The 19,752-nt window shown below is 38.1% G+C and overlaps 1 protein-coding gene across 1 annotated transcript; it reads left to right on the top strand.

The window, feature by feature from the left end:
- Positions 1-1,665: 1,665 nt before the first annotated feature.
- Positions 1,666-2,493, top strand: ARL14 (ADP ribosylation factor like GTPase 14). The gene has a single exon (XM_032225787.1). The coding sequence runs from the start codon at positions 1,727-1,729 to the stop codon at positions 2,303-2,305; it is 579 nt and encodes a 192-aa protein (XP_032081678.1). The 5' UTR covers positions 1,666-1,726; the 3' UTR covers positions 2,306-2,493.
- The last annotated feature ends 17,259 nt before the right edge of the window (positions 2,494-19,752 follow it).

The following is a 19,752-nucleotide window of genomic DNA, read 5'->3' as shown; positions in this document are numbered from 1 at the left end:
TTAAAAACAGGATCCTATCTTAGTTGGGAAAGGAGCACTAAAGGTAGTCCTCATGTTATGATCACAGTTGGGAAAAATTGTGCTAAGCAAGACGGTTGTTAAGTGAGTCACACCTGATTTTACAATCATTTTTTGCCATAGTTGTTTAGCAAATCACTTACGGAAAGTTGTTTAGAGCAGTGGTCTCCAACCTTGGCAATTTTAAGACCTGTGGACTTCAACTCCCAGAGTTCCTCAGCCAGCTTTGCTGGCTGAGGAACTCTGGGAGTTAAAGTCCACAAGTCTTAAAGTTGCCAAGGTTGAAGACCATTGGTTTAGAGAATCACGTAGCCAGTTAGCCAATCTGGCTTCCCCCAGACTTTGCTTGTGAGAAGCTGACTGGGAAACTCACAAATGGCGATCACATGACTCCCAGACAAAATTTTGCCAGACTGAGGACTCTACTATCTGTATCTAAAATATACTATCTGAACTATTAAGGAGAGGCTGTCTTCACTGTCTTTACATAATTTTAAAAAATGGTAAAAGAGTCCCTGTAGATTTTGTTACGCTGGCTAGTTGTTGCCGACTGTAGGGGGCGGTGCTCATCTCTGTTTCAAGGCCATGGAGCCAGTGCTGTCCAAAGACATTTCCACGGTCATATGGCCAACATGACATTGCGGAGTGCTATTAGCTTCCTACTGAAAGTCACCCAGAAGTGGTACCTTTTTATCTACTTGCATTTGCATGCCTTTAAACTGTCAATGATGGGAGTCTAGACGGAGAATGTCACAGAATGGGTGATTTAATAAGAATATTATACAGATAGTCCTCGGCTTATAACAGAGCATGTGATGCAATAGTTAGAATGCAGTACTGCAGGCTACTTCTGCTGATCACCGGCTGCCAGCAGTTTGGCTGTTTGGGACTCACCGGCTCAAGGTTGACTCAGCCTTCCATCCTTCCCAGGTGGGTAAAATGAGGACCTAGATTGTTGGGGGCAATAGGCTGACTCTGTAAACTACTTAGAGAGGGCTGTAAAGCACTGAGAAGCAGTATATAAGTCTAAGTGCTATTGCTATTGCCCGTTCAAAGTTACAATGACACTGAAAAAAGTGGCCGTTTTTCACACTTTCAAACGTTGTGGCATCCTTATGGTCACATGATCAAAATTCACATGCTTGGCAACTGACTCACATTCATGATGGTTGCAATGTTCTGGGGTCACCTTATCCAACCTAGTAAGTAAAGTCAATGGAGAAGCCAGACTCACTTAACGACTGTGTTACAACTGCAGTGATTTGCTTTACAACCATAATAAGAAACTTTGCTAAATAGGACAAAGTTTACTTAACAACTGTTTCACTTAGCAACAGAAATTTTGGTCCTAATTGTGGTTATAGGTTGAGGACTTCCTGTACTATAATATTGTGAAAAACTATACTTACCCTTATATTAAGAGTATTATGTCTAAAGAGAAATGTCACAAGAGCAAAACAATAAAACCTTTGTATGCATTTTACTTTGGCATTAATCAACTTCTGTTTTTTATGTCAATATAAGTCCACCTTTAGCTTATAAAGTTCTGTTTGCAAGTAAAGTCATAAAACAAATACATGCCCAACCTTATTCTTATTGCAAAACAGAAACATGATATTCTGTTGCTTCCTCTTTTACCAGCCATTCTGCTCTGAGACAGACACCAAACCCATAAGGAGAACAGAAAACAAAACGAACAGCTTAACAAATGGGGCTTATAAATTCTACACAACTGAAAATCAAAGAAGCCCAGATTATAATGCTTGGACTAGATTCATCTGGGAAATCCACCCTTCTATACAAGCTAAAATGTAATGAAGTCTTCCTAACGGAGCCAACGGTTGGTTTTAATGTGGAGATGATTAAAACATCAAAAGATATGACCTTAACAATATGGGATGTTGGAGGTCAGCAGAAAATGAGGACTGCTTGGGACAACTATTTGGAAGACACAGATTGCTTGGTCTATGTTGTTGATAGCTCTGACAAGCGGCACTTGGAAGAATCAAAGAAAGAGCTGGAGCTTATTTTAAGACATGACAGTATTAAAAATGTACCTGTGGTTGTACTAGCAAACAAGCAGGATCTTCCTGGAGCTCTGAGTGCTGAAGAAGTAACTGAGAAACTCAACATGAAGAAGCAATGCCAAAACCAAAACTGGTATGTACAGCCTTGTTGTGCACTTACAGGAGTCGGACTCTCAGAAGCATTTCAAAAAGTGACAAAATTTGCAAAATCTAGCATAAAATCCAAACAAGAGGGCTTTGCAATTTTCAAACAACTTTAAACGATCATTTCATAATCTGGATGATTAATTCATTGCTGAGGAAGAACATTAGCCTGTTCATTAACCATCAGATTGTGTAATATGTTTTCCTTATTTTTCATGAAAGTAAAATATTTGTGACAGAGTTTGGGCCAATCTCTCATGTGTCTATTGGCCTTCAATAATATTATGTTGCTCCCGGGGGGGGCGGAGCCTGTCGCCGAGGAGGGCTCAACCGAGCTCCTCTCAGAGATCTGGTCTGTATATCTAAATAAGATCATAGATATCACCCCTTTTTGGCTATAAAGGGGCAGGGAGTAGCTCTGTGTGCTAGGGTCTATTCGTAATTCACAGCCTTTCTCTTTTTTTTTTGGCTGTGGACAGAGATTAGATCCAGCGTGAGCGGAGCTTTTATCTCCAGCCAGTTCTTCTCAGCTGCTTTTTTTGCAGCCCCAGACAGGCGACCCCCCCCCAGGACAAAGCAAAGTTGTTTGAAGCTAGGATTAATACGGGCGGGTCCCACTCCTGTGAGATTTATGCTTTTATTACTATCTTAAATACCAGCACCATTTGTCTTAGAGGCTTCTTTGTTTAAACGGACTTCAAAATGGCGATTTCTCTCCGTTGGTGACTGATAGGGGATGTACGTAGCCGGTTTTACCTTCCTGCAGACCGCTCCTTAACAAAATAATTTTTTTTTGTTTTTTTGGAAACAGAGGGGAGCGAAAGCACTGTTTATTTGTTTATTTATAATGGCACCTAGGTCAAAATCGAAGCGTCTCTCTACAAATGTGCCTAAAGAATCTATGAATGAACTTAAAGAATTTACACTGGAATCGCAGCCCTTGTCTCCTACGCCCTCTACTGGAGAATTCTTAACACAGGAATTTTTCTTTCAAATGTTTAATGATTTTAAACAAGAAATTAAGGAATTTGTATTGGAGCTATATGGTGATTTAAAGTCTAAAATTGACCAAATGAAGGCGAATACATTTGCAGCCGTGTCTGCCCTGTCAGATTATACCGCTGAAATAGAGAATAAATTGGAAAGCTTGGAGGAGGCTAATTCTAATTTGACTACTAATATTCAAATATTACAACAAAAAATTAGAGACACTCAAGAACAGCTCGTTATGATAAACTTTAATAAGAAGGCATTCGCAATAAGAGTCAGAGGATTCCGCGAAAAGGAGCGAGAGAATCTGAAACAGACCTTTGTTGAAGCCCTCAGCCATGCGGTGGGAAGCCCGGGACTTAACTTTGATTGGCAGATTCGGAAAATCTATCGCCAGAATTCGTTGGTAGCGGAACAGCGACAGCTCCCGAGGGACATAATTATATATTTCTCCACAAAATAATCCAGAAACGCGATCATGCAAAATTTTTACAATAATAGTTTGAGAGTTGATGGCCAGGACTTGATTGTCTTCAAAGAAATACCTTTCCAGATGTTGAGAGCAAGAAGAGACTATGCTTTTTTAACTAAAGAGCTTAGAAATCAACAGATTCAATATAGATGGGAGGCCCCAGCCGGCATTACGGTCACATTTGAGAATCAAAGACTTCGTCTCAATTCTGTTTCGGAGGCTCGAGATTTCTATTACAAGACTTTGAAGGCGGGACTTCCTGATTCACTTGGAAAAGAGGAGAGACAAGCCGAAGGAGAAGGCAAGCAACAGACCACATGGCTGCAAGATGGAGGGGGTAGCTCCCCCTCCCTCGGAGAAGCAGAAAAGCGGAGTTCGAGGATTTAGACATTCTAAAATATTCACCAAAGTTGTGGATTGAATGGGGGGTTGCGACCTCTCTCCGGTAGAAAAAGCGGAATTTATTGGTGGGGTGATACTGAATGTATATATGTAAAATGCATGCAGAATGATTTACGCTGTTTAAATCTTGTTAGAAGGGAAAGTTTGAAGAGATTATTTTAAAATAGAAGGTAAACTGATTCTTGTTGAAACTATTATTTGAATATGTGGAATGATCTATGCTATTTAATTTTTATTAGAAGGGAAAGCTTGGTGAAATTATTTTGAGCTAGATTTTAAACTAATGTCTGCATAAATTTGATAGTGGCAAATATCAGAGAAGCAAGGGATGAGGGTAAAATGCATGCGGAATGATTTACGTATATTGGTGGGGTGATACTAAATGTATATATGTAAAATGAATGCAGAACGATTTATGTGGTTTAAATTCTGTTAGAAGGGAAAGCTGGATGAGATTATTTTAAAACAGAAGGTAAACTGATTCTTGTTGAAAGTATTATTTGAATATGTGGAATGATCTATGCTATTTAATTTTTATTAGAAGGGAAAGCTTGGTGAAATTATTTTGAGCTAAATTTTAAACTAATGTCTGCATAAATTTGATAGTGGTAAATATCAGAGAAGCAAGGGATGAGGGCAAAATGCATGCGGAATGATTTACGTTGTTTAAATCCTATTAGAAGGGAAAGCCGGTCGGGATCATTTTAAAGTAATACTTGATCCACTCTGCTTAAATTTTACTAAGAAGGGAAAGTTTGGTCAGATTATTTTGAATTACTGTTTGAAATTAAGGTTAAGAAAGATTATTTACGCTGTTTAAATCCTATTAGAAGGGAAAGTTTGATTATTCTTCTGTAAAGTAATATCTGAATATGTGGAATGATCCACGCTGCTTAAATTTTACTAGAAGGGATTATTTTTGAGCTAGATTGTATATTGATGTCTATACAAATTTGGATAAATGTTTATCTGAATACAAGGTTAAGGAAGAGGAATGGGAGAGTCTACAGGAGGTCGGGGTAAATAACAAAGAAGCAAGAGACGAGAATAAAATATAGATAGAATGACTTATACTATTTAAGCATAGATAAAGATGGGGGGCTGAGCTTAACACAAAGAGTTTCTTTTTTTTCCTTTTTTCTTTGTTCTTTTCTTTTTTTTTGTTTTTTTTTTCTCTTAATATATTACTTTTATTTTTAATCCATACGAACATAAGATACTTTAGATAGAAGGCAGTGCCAGGTGTGGGCCCTGGGAAGTCGGGAGGAGTAGGGATGGGGATTTAGGGGGGGTGGGTGGGTGTTAATATAGTCTCAATAAGAACAAGAATGCACTTATATACGGTTGTTCTTTTTTCCCCCCTTTTTTTTCTCTTTTCTTTCTTTATAATTTTTTTCCCTTGGTTTATTTTACTTTTTATCAGATTATAATAAACAACACTTGAATAAAGGAATACACCAAGGAGGGAGGTAGAGGGAAAGAGGAGGGAGGAGTAAGGAAGGAGTAAGGGGAATGTAAGGAGGGCGTGTTGGGAGTAAGGGGAGAAGGAAGGTTTGAGGGGAAAGGGAAGTAGGAGGGGAGCGTTAGAAGGAGGAAAGGAAAGTTGGAGGGGGTAGATGGGGTGTATGGAGGATGGAAGTGTCAGGTGGGGTTGTGAATGATGAGTTGTGTTTTCTTTTTTATTTTTTTTATTTTTTTTATTTTTTTTCTTTTTTTTTTTTTTTTTTTTTAATTGATAAAATATTTTATTCAATTTTCACATTCCATTTGCAATCATTTATATACAGGGTATTTACTATAAAAAAAAAAGGGAAAAAAAGAAAAAAAAAGAAAAAGGGAATAAAACGAACAAGTAAAGAGAAAACACAACTCATCATTCACAACCCCACCTAACCCTTGCATCCTCCATACACCCCATCTACCCCCTCCAACTTTCCTTTCTCCCTCTAACACTCCCCTCCTACTTCCCTTTCCCCTCAATCCTTCCTTCTCCCCTTACTCCCCGGACACCCTCCTTACCTTCCCCTTACTCCTTCCTTACTCCTCCCTCTTCTTTCCCTCTACCTCCCTCCTTGGTGTATGCCTTTATTCGAGTGTTGTTTGATCTGATAAAAGTAAAATGAACCAAGGAAAAAATAATAATAATAATGATAAAAAAAAAGAACCACCGTATATAAATACATTCTTGTTCTTATTAAAACTATGTTAACACCCCCCACCCCACCCCCCACAATCCCCATCCCTAATCCTCCCGACTTCCCAGGGCCCACACCTGGCACTACCTTCTGTCTAAAATATCTTGTATACATATGAATTAAAAAATAAAAGTATATATCAAAAGAAAAGAAAAGCAGAGAAAGAAAAAAAAAAAAGGAAAAAAAGAAAAGAGAAAAGAGAAAAAAAAAAAAAAAAGAAACCACTCTTGTATTGATCTCAGCCCCCCATCTTTATCTATGCTTAAATAGTATAAATCATTCTATCTATATTTTATTCTCGTCTCTTACTTCTTTGCTATTTACCCCAACCTTCTGTAGACTCTCCCGTTCCCTTCCTAAACCTCATGATCCCTTCCAATAAAATTTAAGCAGCGTGGTTCATGCCATATATTCAAATATAACTTTACAGACAAGTAATCAAACTTTCCCTTCTAGTAAAATTTAAACAACGTAAATAATCTTTCTTTACCCCTTTTTCAAACAGTAATTCAAAATAATAAATAACTTAGTTCATTCCACATTCATTTTACCTTCATCCCTCACTTGTCTGATATTTACCACTATCAAATTTATACTAGCATTTGTTTAAAATATAACTCAGAATGATTTGTAGCATGAATCATTCCACATATTCCAATAATACTTTCAGCAAGAGTCAGTTAACCTTCTATTTTAAGGTAGTCCCTTCTAACAGAGTTTAAACAACATAAGTCATTCTGCATTCTTTTTACAGTTATCTTCCCAAGCGGCTTCCTGTTCTAATAAGCTTCAAACAACGTAGATTTTGCCCTCTTCCCTTGCTTGTCTGATATTTACCACAAATAACGTAGTTCATTCCACATGCATTTTACCCTCATCTCTTGCTTGTCTGATATTTACCACTATCAAATTTATACTAGCGTTTATTTAAAAAGTGACTCAGAACTATTACAACCAACTTTCCCTTCAAATAAAAGTTAAATAGCATGGATCATATTCAAATAATACTTTCAGCAAGAGTCAGTTAACCTTCTATTTTAAAATAATCCCATCTAACAAAGTTTAAACAACATAAATCATTCCGCATTCTTTTAACCACTATCAAATTTATGCTAACGTTACTTTAGAATCTAGCTCAAAGTAGTTTCACCCAGCTTTCCCTTCTGATAAAAATTAGTCCACTTTTTCTACCGGAGAGAGGTCTCAAACCCCCATTCAGTCCTCAACTTTAGGAAGTCTTTTGAAGTATCTAAATTCTCGATCTGCGTTCTTCTGCTTCTCTGAGGGAGGAGGGGCTGCCCCCTCCATCTTGCAGCCGCATGGCCAGCCGTTTGCTTTCTCCTTCCGCTTGTCTCTCCTCTCTTCCAAGCGCGTCAGGAAGTCCCGCCTTCAGAATCCTACAATAGAAATCTTGAGCCTCCGAAACAGAGTTAAGACGAAATCTTTGATTCTCAAATGTAACTGTAATACCGGCAGGGGCCTCCCATCTGTATCGAATCTGTTGACTCCTAAGCTCCTTAGTTAAAAAGGTGTAATTCCTTCTTGCCTTCAACATCTGAAAAGGAATATCTTTGAAAACAATCAGGTCCTGGCCTTCAACTCGAAAACTGTTATTATGAAACTTTTGCACAATCGCATTTCTAGATTCTTTTGTGGAAAAATGTATAATTATGTCCCTCGGGAGTTGTCGCTGTTCCGCTATCAATGAGTTCTGGCGATAGATTTTCCGAATCTGCCAATCAAAGTTAAGTCCCGGGCTTCCCAGCGCATGGCTGAAGGCTTCAGCAAAGGTCTGTTTCAAATCCTCTTGCTCCTTTTCACGGAATCCTCTGACTCTAATTGCAAATGCCTTCCTATTAAAATTTAACATCATAAGCTGATCTTCGTTATTTCTAATTTTTTCTTGTAAAATTTGAATATTGGTAGTCAAATTAAAATTAGCCTTCTCCAGACTTTCCAATTTGTTCTCTATTTCAGCAGAGTAATCTGAGAGGGCAGACACGGCTGCAAACGTATTCGCCTTCATTTGATTAACTTTAGATTTTAGATCATCATAAAGTTGCAATACAAATTCCTGAATTTCTTGTTTAAAGGCATTAAACATTTTAAAGAGATATTCCTGTGTTAAAACTTCTCCAGTAGAGGGCGTAGGAGACAAAGGCTGTGTTTCCAGAAAAGATTCTTTAAATTCTTTAGATACATTTGTAGCAAGACGCTTCTTTGATCTGGGTGCCATAATAAATAAACAAGTAAGCAGCGCTTCACTCCCCTCTATTTCCAAAGAAAAGAGTTTATTTTGTTAAGGAGCAGTCTGCAGGAAGATAAACCCGGCTAAGTACATCCAGTAATCATCCACGGAGAGAAATCGCCATTTTGAAGTCTATTTAAACAAAGAAGTCTTTAAGACGAATGGAGCTGGTATTTAAGATAGTAATAAAAGCATAAATCTCACAGGGGTGGTACCCTCCCGTATCAATTCTAGCTTGAAAAAACTTTGTTTTGTCCTGGGGGGGGCTAGCCTGTCTGGGGCTGCCAAAAAAAAAAGGCAGCTGAGAAGAAATGGCTGGAGATAAAAGCTCCGCTTCGGCTGGATCTAATCTCTTTCCACAGCCAAAAAAAGAAAAAGGCTGTGGCTTACGAATAGACCCTAGCCTACGGAGCTATCCTCCCTGCCCCTTTCTTAGCCAAAAAGGGGTGCTATCTATGATCTTATTTAGATATACAGACCAGATCTCTGAGGAGCTCGGTGGAGCCCTCCTCGGCAACAGGCCACGCCCCCAGGAAGTCCTTTATTTTTTTTTCTTATAGCAAATACCCTGTATATAAGTGATTGTAAAATGGAATGTGAAAATGAATAAAATATATTTAAAAAAAAAATAATAATATTATGTTGCTCTAAGGAAAGAAATATAATTAAACCCTGAAGTATGAAACTGCAAAAAGAATAAAATCAGCCACAGTATAAATGATTATGGAAGAGTGTGTGTGTGTGTTTCTGTACATGTCATCTGTTTTGTATCCATCAATTGTGCAATAATTAATGTAACAGTTTTGAAGCTTCTGCAATAAGTAATTGGAAATGATTAGACAAAACCTTACTTGTCATAAGTACGCTATTTTATATAAAATCAGATAAAATATAGATTTGCAGTTCTATCCTAAAGTTGAGGTTTGAGGTTTTTGAGGTTTTATTCAACTTGTATGCCGCCCTATTCCCGAGGGACTCAGGGCAGCTAACAAAACCAAAGGGAAGGGGGGACAATACAAAAGGGAAGGCAACAAAAACAAACAACAATACAAAACAATTTAAAAGGTCTGAACAAGCACACCAGTTCGAGTGGGGATGGAACTCAGCAGCCCCAAGCCTGCTGGAACAGCCAGGTCTTAACGGCTTTACGGAAAGCCTGAAGGGTGGTGAGGGTCCGAATCTCCACGGGGAGATCGTTCCAGAGGGCCGGAGCAGCCACAGAGAAGGCCCTCCTCTGGGTAGTTGACAGCCGGCATTGGCCAGCAGATGGGATTCGAAGGAGGCCTAGTCTGTGGGATCTAATGGGTCTTTGGGAGGTAATCGGCAGGAGGCGGTCTCTCAAGTACCCAGGTCCAATACCAGTTTATGATAGCATATCTTCCACACAAAGATAAAATGTTCTATATAATATGTAAATGGTAAATATATTTTATTTTAATTAAACCAGGTAAAGTGCACAAAAGGTTATTTACTTTTATATTTACTTATTTGTTTTACAGCTGCCTATTATAAGGGCTTTTATAAGGTGGCTCAGTGGCTAAGACGCTGAGATTGTTGATCAGAAGGTCGGCAGTTCAGCGGTTTGAATCTCTAGTGCCGCATAATGGAGTGAGCTCCTATTACTTGTACCAGCTTCTGCCAACTTAGCAGTTCAAAAGGACGTAAAAAATGCAAGTAGAAAATTAAGGACTACTTTGGTGGAAAGGTAGCAGTGCTCTGTGCGCTTTCGGTGTTTAATCATGCCACCCACATGACCACGGAGACGTCTTTGGACAGTGCTGGCTCTTTGGCTTAGAAACAGAGATGAGCATCGACCCCTAGAGCTGGAAACAACTAGCATGCATGTGCGAGGGGAATCTTTACCTTTAAAATAATTATATCCTCCTCCCAAAACAAAACAGAAAAGACTTCTCATAGAAAATATTTAATATACTATTTCTTTAATTTTCATTTCAATGGAATTTAAATTCCCTTTAAGAATTCATCTAGTATAAAACATTTAATACTAATTGATACCAGAGATATTTTGCCTAAACTGTTTGTTCCCATGGACAAGAAATTCTCCTACAAAGTAAGATCACAAACCATAGCAGTAGTTAAAAGGAGCCTTTTAAAACAGATTAAAGTCTTCACTAGGGGACACGGACACAGATATACATTCCATTTATTTCATTTTTTGTGATATGTGTATAAAATGCACAGAATCAGAACCTGGGTCTTCCTTAGCCAGGAAAATACATTGGTAATTTTGAAACATCTTTTATACTGGAAGAATGCAGTGAGTGTTTGATACATTGCTTTGTTGGAAAATGCTTCATGATGCTTCAGATATGCCACAATAAGTATAATAAATCATTTGCATTAGTAATATAAAATTCCCGCTTTCACTTGGTTTCTAACTGTCATAGAACATCATGGTAATAAAGCATTTACACCTATAAAGAGAAACGAACAGGTATCTTATAGAGACATCTGCTATGTCTGCATATTTTTAATGTGTTCAAATGTAAAAAGTCTGCCTTGGTTGAATTTTTCTCATTCCAGTCGAAGGACTGCAATGATTACATGGTAACCAATTAATATTCTTGCCATGTCTTTCCTAAATATAAAAGCAACTTCATGTCTTCTTTGTTTATCACCCCTGAGTAATAACAGTGTGATCTGAGCCAACCCCTGCCTATCTCAATTCTTTGATGCCTAAGATGTCAGTGCATAGTCATTTCATTTTATCTTTTATTGTCATGAACTTGCCCATTTCATGCTTCTTACACTCCATGTTCCCACTATATTTGTATAACTTCAAATTTCTTTTTCTGAACGGCAGTATCAGCAACTAGACATCCTGAAGGCTTTAATCTAGCCATATCATAAGCGCCATTAGAGTCTGAAAGATTCTCAAGTCTTCTTCATAGTAGGTTGTGTCATCAGACTAAGAACCCCATTATCCGACACTATATCATCTTATATTATTATATTTCTATCCATGGAGTTTTCATGGTACAAGTAGGTTTACCACGGTCTTCTCCCACATGGCATGAACAGATGCCTTTGCCATTGTCACTAAAATGATCTTCTATCTCCAGTATCTATAAGGGCCTGATTATTTAGCTGGGCAACTGGATGACCATCACATCTTGGGTAACTCTGCTGAGGGTATATACTTTTGCTATACAATACCAATGTTTTTCATTCATCTTTCCCAGGAACACCCTCTGCCATAATGACACAACACAGCTGTCAAACCCTGACTGGCTTTCCATACCTGGAGAGAGGGGGGAATTGAAGAGTGCAGCGCAGGGGTGGGTTGCAGGCAGCAGGCCCTGGTACATGTGTACCGGAGCCTGCCTGGAGCACTGGATACTGTTCTGGCACGGTGCTCCAGAGGGCCCACCTGCCTTCCCGAGCTCCTTACCGGTCTTTTAAGTCTTCAGCGCTTCCACGTACATGCATGATGCATACAGTCCCTGTGCGATGCAGCTGGAGCTCACAGAGGCGCTAAGACGCCACCAGGCCTGTTTCAACCGTACCAGTTGGAACGAGATCTGGAACCCACCACTGGTGCAGTGGCAGGAACAGTTGTGCGATGGCATGCCATGCAGCAGCCCAGGCATCAACAAGGTGGTCCAGCTGGGACGTGTCGACTCCGGGTGCAGCATGAAGCTCCAGCAAGGGAGGCAAAGGCGCAGTGGTGGAATTCACTTGCCTTCCCTACCAGTTTGTAAATGTGAGCATTTGTGCATCCGTGCTCGCTTCACTCACATGCACCAGTCTGCACATGCACACCACCTTCTGCATATGCACATAGCTCGCACATTATGTTGGGGCGGGTGGGCAGACCCTCCCTACCGGTTCGCCCCGAACTGGAGGGAACCGGCTGACCTTTATCCAATGGTTCCAAAGCCTGTTTGCTTCTGTGTTTGCCAGGCCTGGGGATTTGGACAATTGAGAACAGCAGGACTTGGGAGAAAGACATCTTTGATAGCAATTTCAACATGCACTAAATCAGATAATATAGAAGTAGTTCTTGACTTACCACTGATTGCTTAGCAAACCATTCAAAGTTACAATGGACCCCCTTATGACCTGATTGGTTCTAAAGTTCTGACAGCTGCCACCTTCTGTGGTCGTGGGACCTCATTTTGGGTGTTCGGCTGCCAGCTCCCATTTACAACCATTTACAGAATCCCACAGTCATGTAGTTACAATTTGAGACATTCTTTCTATAAACTGGTATCTACTTTTCAGTTTCAGCAAGAGTTCCCCATAGCAAACAATAGTTTTGCTTAACAATTCAGATTTACTTAATGACAATGGTGATTCACTTAACCACCACTGCAAAAAGGACATAAATTTTGGTTGTTCGTATGATGATCCACTGTTCAACCAACACACAACTTACAGCTGAAATGAGTAGGCTGGACTAGTGATAGGTTGAGGCCTGGATATATTATTGAAAGTAACTGTGCATTTAAAGTTCTGCAGAGTAAGAATTGTTTGGTGCATGCATATCACTTACAGGTTATTCTGCCCCATAAGATTACTGCACAAATAACATTTTCTGAGCTTTAACGTGTTGTATTATAATTGTGGTGTAATATTAAATCAGTTTTGAAAAAGATTTCAAAATTCTAACAATGCTAAACATTATGCCAATATGCTCAACCATAGTTAAAGCCAAGGAAATTAGATCAGAGGACGTTACGATGGGGAAGAATTAAGTATGATTAAAGGACATGTACAATACCCAAAAAGCGATTGCTATGGTGATGAAGCAATACTATGGCAACATTAAAAAGAGAAATGTCAGTGTATCCATACTCATGATAGAAACCTTAACTCATTGTATAAGCTTTGACAAGGGTGATGAATCTTTTTTTTTCTTCCCCCACCCCAGGAGTGGAAAACAATGGATCTCCAAAGCTTGTAGACCTTCAACACCACTGGCCAGAAACATGAGCCCCACCCTTTTCTAGTGCATTGTGATGTCACATGCATGGGAAGCTTATGGCATGATGTTATAACACTACAAATGCTGTTGTCACCGTAAACAGCCAGTGGCACTGGTCATTGAAATATAACATTTGGAGGGTCACAGATCAAAAGAATCAAATCAAAGAGACTACTGTTTTCATCCTATCTCCTGAGAAAGGCACCTGTAACCTTTTCTAATATTCTGAGTTGAAAGTCAATTCCTTCTGCCCCACCGACTAGGTTAAAAGAGGCATGTTTTCATCCTTCTCATATTCAGATCCCCAGATCAAAGCATCTTGGAAGAAAGGCAAGCAGAACTAGTTTTGACCCATTTTCAAGATTTAAGAAAGGTCATCTAACAACTTCCAGGGAATAAATATCACCTCTCCTTTCCCAAAATATATTAAAAGGAACTTCACAACAATCTCTCTGACTCTGTCACCCTTCTCGGCCCCAACTCTGAGTGTGATAATATTATCAGAGATCTTGGGCCTTTCACAACTGTCTATTACAAAGCAACATCTTTCTGAATTTTAAAAAAAAAACACCAAAACCTTTACATTATGTACATAGACCACAGAGTAACACATGTGAGATATGTTGAATCAATGAATAAAAGAATTAATGAATAAATAAAATACAGAAAGAGACACAAAATGAAACAACATGGTTTTGCATTATTGTTTAAAAGAAAAGATAGGAAGCAATTAAATATTTTACCCAGGGACTGTTCCTGATCAAAATTTGACTTTAGTTTCTTAGCAACAAAGCAGAATTTGGCCAGTGCCATAGATGTAAGATTGTACTGACCAGCCAGCAAGAGTTGAATATACATACATACACTACACATACATATACATACACACATACATACATATATGTATATAAAAACTCCATATGTCCTGGAAAATCCACTAAAATTCAGCAATGTATTAATACCATGTTTCCCCGAAAATAAGATAGGGTCTTATTTTCTTTTGACCCCCAAATAAGCACTTGGCCTTATTTTGGGGAGGTCTTATTATTTGTGAGGTGCAGGAGATGATGAGCATGGTCACTCATGGCTGCTGCTGTATTACAATATTTTTGGGAAGGGCTTATTTTTGGGGAGGGCTTATTTAGTGTGTGTGCTCAGAAGTCCAATTGGGCTTATTATCTGGGGAGGTCTTATTTTTGGGAAAACAGGGTATATCTATAGAAAAAACAGTATAATAAAAAATGGCTTAAGGATTTCACTGCATCTGATTCACATGCTAGCTTGGGTTCCAAATTTCAAAGTGACATGAATGTATCTATGCTGTATTATAAAACTGAGCTCAAAATATATAACCTCAGTGTTGTTTTCTTCTATACATCTGTGTACTCACATTAGACCACATAAACTAACTGAGACTTTGGGGGTATCCTGTATAACAAACTGTATGTGATTCCACAATTCTGGAAGAAGAAGGGTAAAAATGTTCTGAATGGATCAATCAATATTGGTTAAGTGGAGATAAGTCCCATCAGAACTGGCAAGAAAAAGGAATTCAAAAAGGTGAAAATGTCATATATAATCCAAGGAGCACCTGCAAAATAAATAAATAAAAATCCATTACAGACTAGTATGATGTTAAGTGTATATCCGTAGAAATCTTAAATACATAAAACAGTTGTGATTTCATCCTCCATGGGTTTAATACATTTCTACAATTGAACAATAATTTAATGGACATTGCTCTGATCTCGTCTCTTCATTTTTCAATGTAACTTCGGGCATTTTTTTTTCTGCTGTGCTTCTCTTGCCTCAGTTCCCTCCCCTTCTCTCTCCTGTTTGTTTCATGAATCCAAGATCATCTTTCTTTTAGATGAATAAAGTATTTTAATAACAAAAGAACAACCCCACACATAACACCAAACTCTCGCTTTATTCCCACCATTCCCACTATTGGTTGTACAAAGACAGAATTCTCTTCGTCTCCAAATCAAATCTGGTTTCAGAAAGGAAGAAGTCTTAGAGCAAAAGCTGGAACAAGAATTAATCAAGCTTTCATGGCTGCACTCTTCAATTATTTTTTTAAAAATCCCACACTCCTATATTTCCTCAAGATTCTTCAATCTTACAACTTGCATATTAAAATATGATTGACATATATGTGGCCCTGTACTGTGGTCACATGGGCTTTGTTAATTAGGCTGTTCATATGAGAATGTCTGTGCCATGATTTATTGTGTGACTAACCACCATCATCATAATTTTAGCAGTTGTCTATCCATTGCAGGATGAAGGCTTTTTCCGCATGTTTCCAACCTACACGGTCCTTGCTGATTAGGCATGCAAGACTTGCTGATGTTGTCAATCCATCTTGTTTTAGGTCTCTTTCATGGACACTTTTTATCAAGTCGGACTAACCATTATATAGGTAGTTATACCAGTCAGTGGTTCCAACATTCAATTTTGCTCTCTTATAATACCTCGTGCCAACCTAGAATAGGCCCATGCAGGGGTGAAATGCTACTGGTTCGGACCAGTTCGCCCAAACCGGTAGTAAAAATGCTACCAGTTCACCCAAACCAGTAGTAAAAAAATACTACCAGTTCAGAAGAACCATTATTTCTAATGATCAGCTGTGACACATGATTTATATTAGTTAGAATCATCGGATTTTCTGCTTTCTAGCTAATTTAAATTGCGCATCATAGCTGAAAGTCAGAAATCAAAAGTTTTGTGTGGGCACGTATGCTCACATTTGCACCCCTGGGCCCGTGCATTTAAAGTCCTGCTTTATTACATAAACCATTACTAAACTATATAAGCCATGAAACCTGGTTTTCAAATTACAGTGGCTGTAATCACCCAACATATTAATGCATACGTATGTCAACTAGGCCTTTATCAACTCTCCAGATAGGAATCCATGTATCCAGTGAAGAAGACTGCAATTCATAAAAGCTTTTTTGCCATAATAAATGGGTTTTTGCTTTTTGCAGAAAATGTCTGATATCATCTGATAGGCATTTTATAACATCAACATTATAATATGTGGTATGATTAAAATGAGAGCTTTGACATTTACGGCTTTATTGCTTAAGACAAATGTTGATCTACTGATTTTAAAAATATTCTCGGGAGATGTTATTCATTATTATTATAAATGCTTTTATGTTGTTTCAATTATTTCAACTCTTAGCAATTCACAAGCAATAAAATAGTATATTAATAATATAATACTCAGATAATCAAAATCCAACATAATAATTGTAAGCCATAACAATTTGTCATCCTAACAAAGTTTAGCATCAGAATCTATGGCTACATCCTGGCGTCTTCTGACTATTCACTTCTCAGTTCCTGAAGCCACATTTTCAAAAGCTTCCACATGGAGCAGGAGCACAAATCTTCTATCTGTTGGGAGGGGATTTTCCATAAAGAGGAGCTCCTGCAGAAAATGTCTTCAGGAAAGTGACAATTAGAAACCAAACCAGTTTTTTGGACCAGTCACACTCTGGCCATGATACCCAACCTAGGAGACCACCAAGGCTTTTGGACTGATTGAGACTACATGGACTGTACAAATAGGCATCTCTTTAGTGATACCATCTCCACCTCTCAAGTGGCCATTAAAAATACTGCACTAAAACCTATGAACTTCCAAATATGAATAGGTTTCAATTTGAAGCAAGCCTGAATTGTTCTATCACTTAGAAGATAAAATGCCACGTTTTGTGTCACTGCTTTGAGCGAGGAAGAGAGCAAGTCCCAGAACTGGTTTCATGGTCTTGATTCTCTTTGCCAATTAATTGGGTTAATTTCGTTGGGACTTGGCCATGGTTTACCAAGAAGCACTCTGCATCCAGTTTCCCTTAGAAGGGTTGGAGCTCTACAAAACATGAGGGCAAGGAAGCTTTTTGACCGTAGGAAATCTTACCTCATCATGGCTTCTGACTCGTCCCATTCTCAGTAGTGGAAGCTTGGTGTCATCATATCTCTGGTGTTTTAAATTAAGCACCCAATTGTGAATGCACAGATTATCTTCTTCTTCTTTTTTTAACAATCCCATAATCCTTTAAGGGGTGGAGTCTGGGCAACTGAATGTAACTAGCAGAGTGTTACAGGCCGGATGCCCTTCCCATCACCAATGCGGAGTTTTATTCAGCAGATATATTCTCATTGTGCCGCGAGAGAGAAATATCTGCCTCTGCCTGGGATCAAACTCACAGCTTCCTGATTATGAGGCAAGAGTTCCGCCTCTAGGCCACCGCACCACTTTGCAATTGTGAATGCATAGATGTTTTATTTATTTATTTTTATCATGCCTTTATTATTATTATATGTAACTCAAGATGACTAATATACTTTCCTCCTATTTTCCCGACAAAAACTCTGTGTGATGAGTTAGGCTGAGAGAGTGATTGGCGCAAAGTCATCCAGCTAGCTCTCATGTCTGAAGCCAGATTAAAACTTCTGGACTCCCAGTTTCTAGCCTGGGAGTCTTAATCACTAGACCAAACTGGACCTCAATTTTAAAAAGCATCCAGTGGCAATCTTGGGAAGTGAGAACTACAGCCTGGCTCAAAACTGAAAGAAAATTATATTAATACAGTTGGGACCAAAGCATATTATGAAGACACTGATGGAACATAAGAGATATTGGAATACAGGGAAAGGGTTTATAAAGTCCTGGGGGAGACTTCAATTCCAGCACAATATTCATTCCTGTTTGGGTTCCAGCCAACTGTTTTTCTCTAGCATGTACCATTCCATCTCTTCAAACATCATTTGATAGCCTCAGTGGGTGCTTAAAATCCCTTTAATAACAAGAATAACAAAATTACACATTCAAATATCTTCCAATGGCTTCCTCTAGTCTAGGGCATCATCAATTCTACTTTGTCCACATAAAGTTCTATGTCCAGGAAACACATTCACTACAATATTACAATTTAGAATACAAAGATACTTGACTGTTAATTTAAGTCAGTCAAAGCCTTTCAAAAGTGCACCATCTGGTGGTCCATTAAATTAACTGTTAGAAAACAAGCAAAAAAAAACCAAAAACCAGTAGGTTTTAAAAGATGGAATTTAAATTAGTATTTTTTAATATATATATATATATATATATATATATATATATATATATATATATATATATATATATAAATAATTTTAGTGATTACTGAAAATATACTCTACAAGATACACTGAGAAATTATGTCTATTAATTCATACATCAGACAAATGAAATGAAAAGCAAAAAAAAACCCCAGTAAGTTTAAAAAGATGGAATTTAAATTAGTATTTTTAAAATATATATATAATTTTAGTGATTACTGAAAATATACTCTACAAGATACACTGAGAAATTATGTCTATTGATTCATACATCAGACAAATGAAATGTCTGCTGCTTGTTTCAAAATTAATCTGAATTTCAGTAGTTATTTAGAAAAATAATAGGTATATTTAGGTTTCCTCTGATCAGGCATAAACCCTAGTGTCCAATGATCTTGTTTTTGTGGCAAAAATAGAAAAAGTGCTTTGTTACCATCTTCTTCCAGAAACATTTTAGAACTACATTAATTTAATGAAAAGAAGACTAGGAGTGACATGATACCAGTGTTCCAATATTTAAGGAATTGTCATAAGATGGAGTCAATTCTATTCTCCAAAGCATAAGAACGGAACTAACCAAGGAGGGAAGCAACCTAGAACTATGGAGAAATTTCCTGATGGTTAGAACAATTAATTAATGGAGCAATTGCCTCCAGAAGTTGTAAATGCTTCAACACTGGACATTTTAAAGAAGAGATTGGACATCATTTGTCTAAAATGATATAGGGCTTCCTTCTGAGTGGGGGTGTTGGACTAGAAGACTTCCAAGGTCCCTTCCAACTCTGTTATTCTGTCTGGTGGTTTTTCACCCCAACCACTTTCTATGTCCAACCCCACTATTTTCCAAGATCAAATTTTGCTAGATGCAGGTAGTTCTTGACTTACAACCATTTGAAGTTACAACAGCACTGAAAAAAGTGACTTATGACTGGTTTTCACACTTACAACCTTGCAGCAACCCATGGCCTTTTGATCAAAATTCAAATACTTAGCAACTGTTCATATTATGACAGTTGTGGTGTCCCAGGGTTACGTGATCCCCTTTAAAGAAGGGGATACTAAAGAATACTAAATAAAAGTTTCTTTTTTTTCCCCTTTCTCTGCAGCACCTTTGCATAGAATGCTTTTCTTAAGAAAACAAGAGTCACAGAATTTCAAGAATTGACTGCAATGTAGCACCAAGGTAAGCAGAA

This window comes from Thamnophis elegans, chromosome 10 (assembly GCF_009769535.1).
Source record: "Thamnophis elegans isolate rThaEle1 chromosome 10, rThaEle1.pri, whole genome shotgun sequence".
NCBI lineage: Eukaryota > Metazoa > Chordata > Lepidosauria > Squamata > Colubridae > Thamnophis > Thamnophis elegans.
Note: the sequence above shows the minus strand (reverse complement) of the source record. Positions and strands in the feature narration are given on the sequence as shown.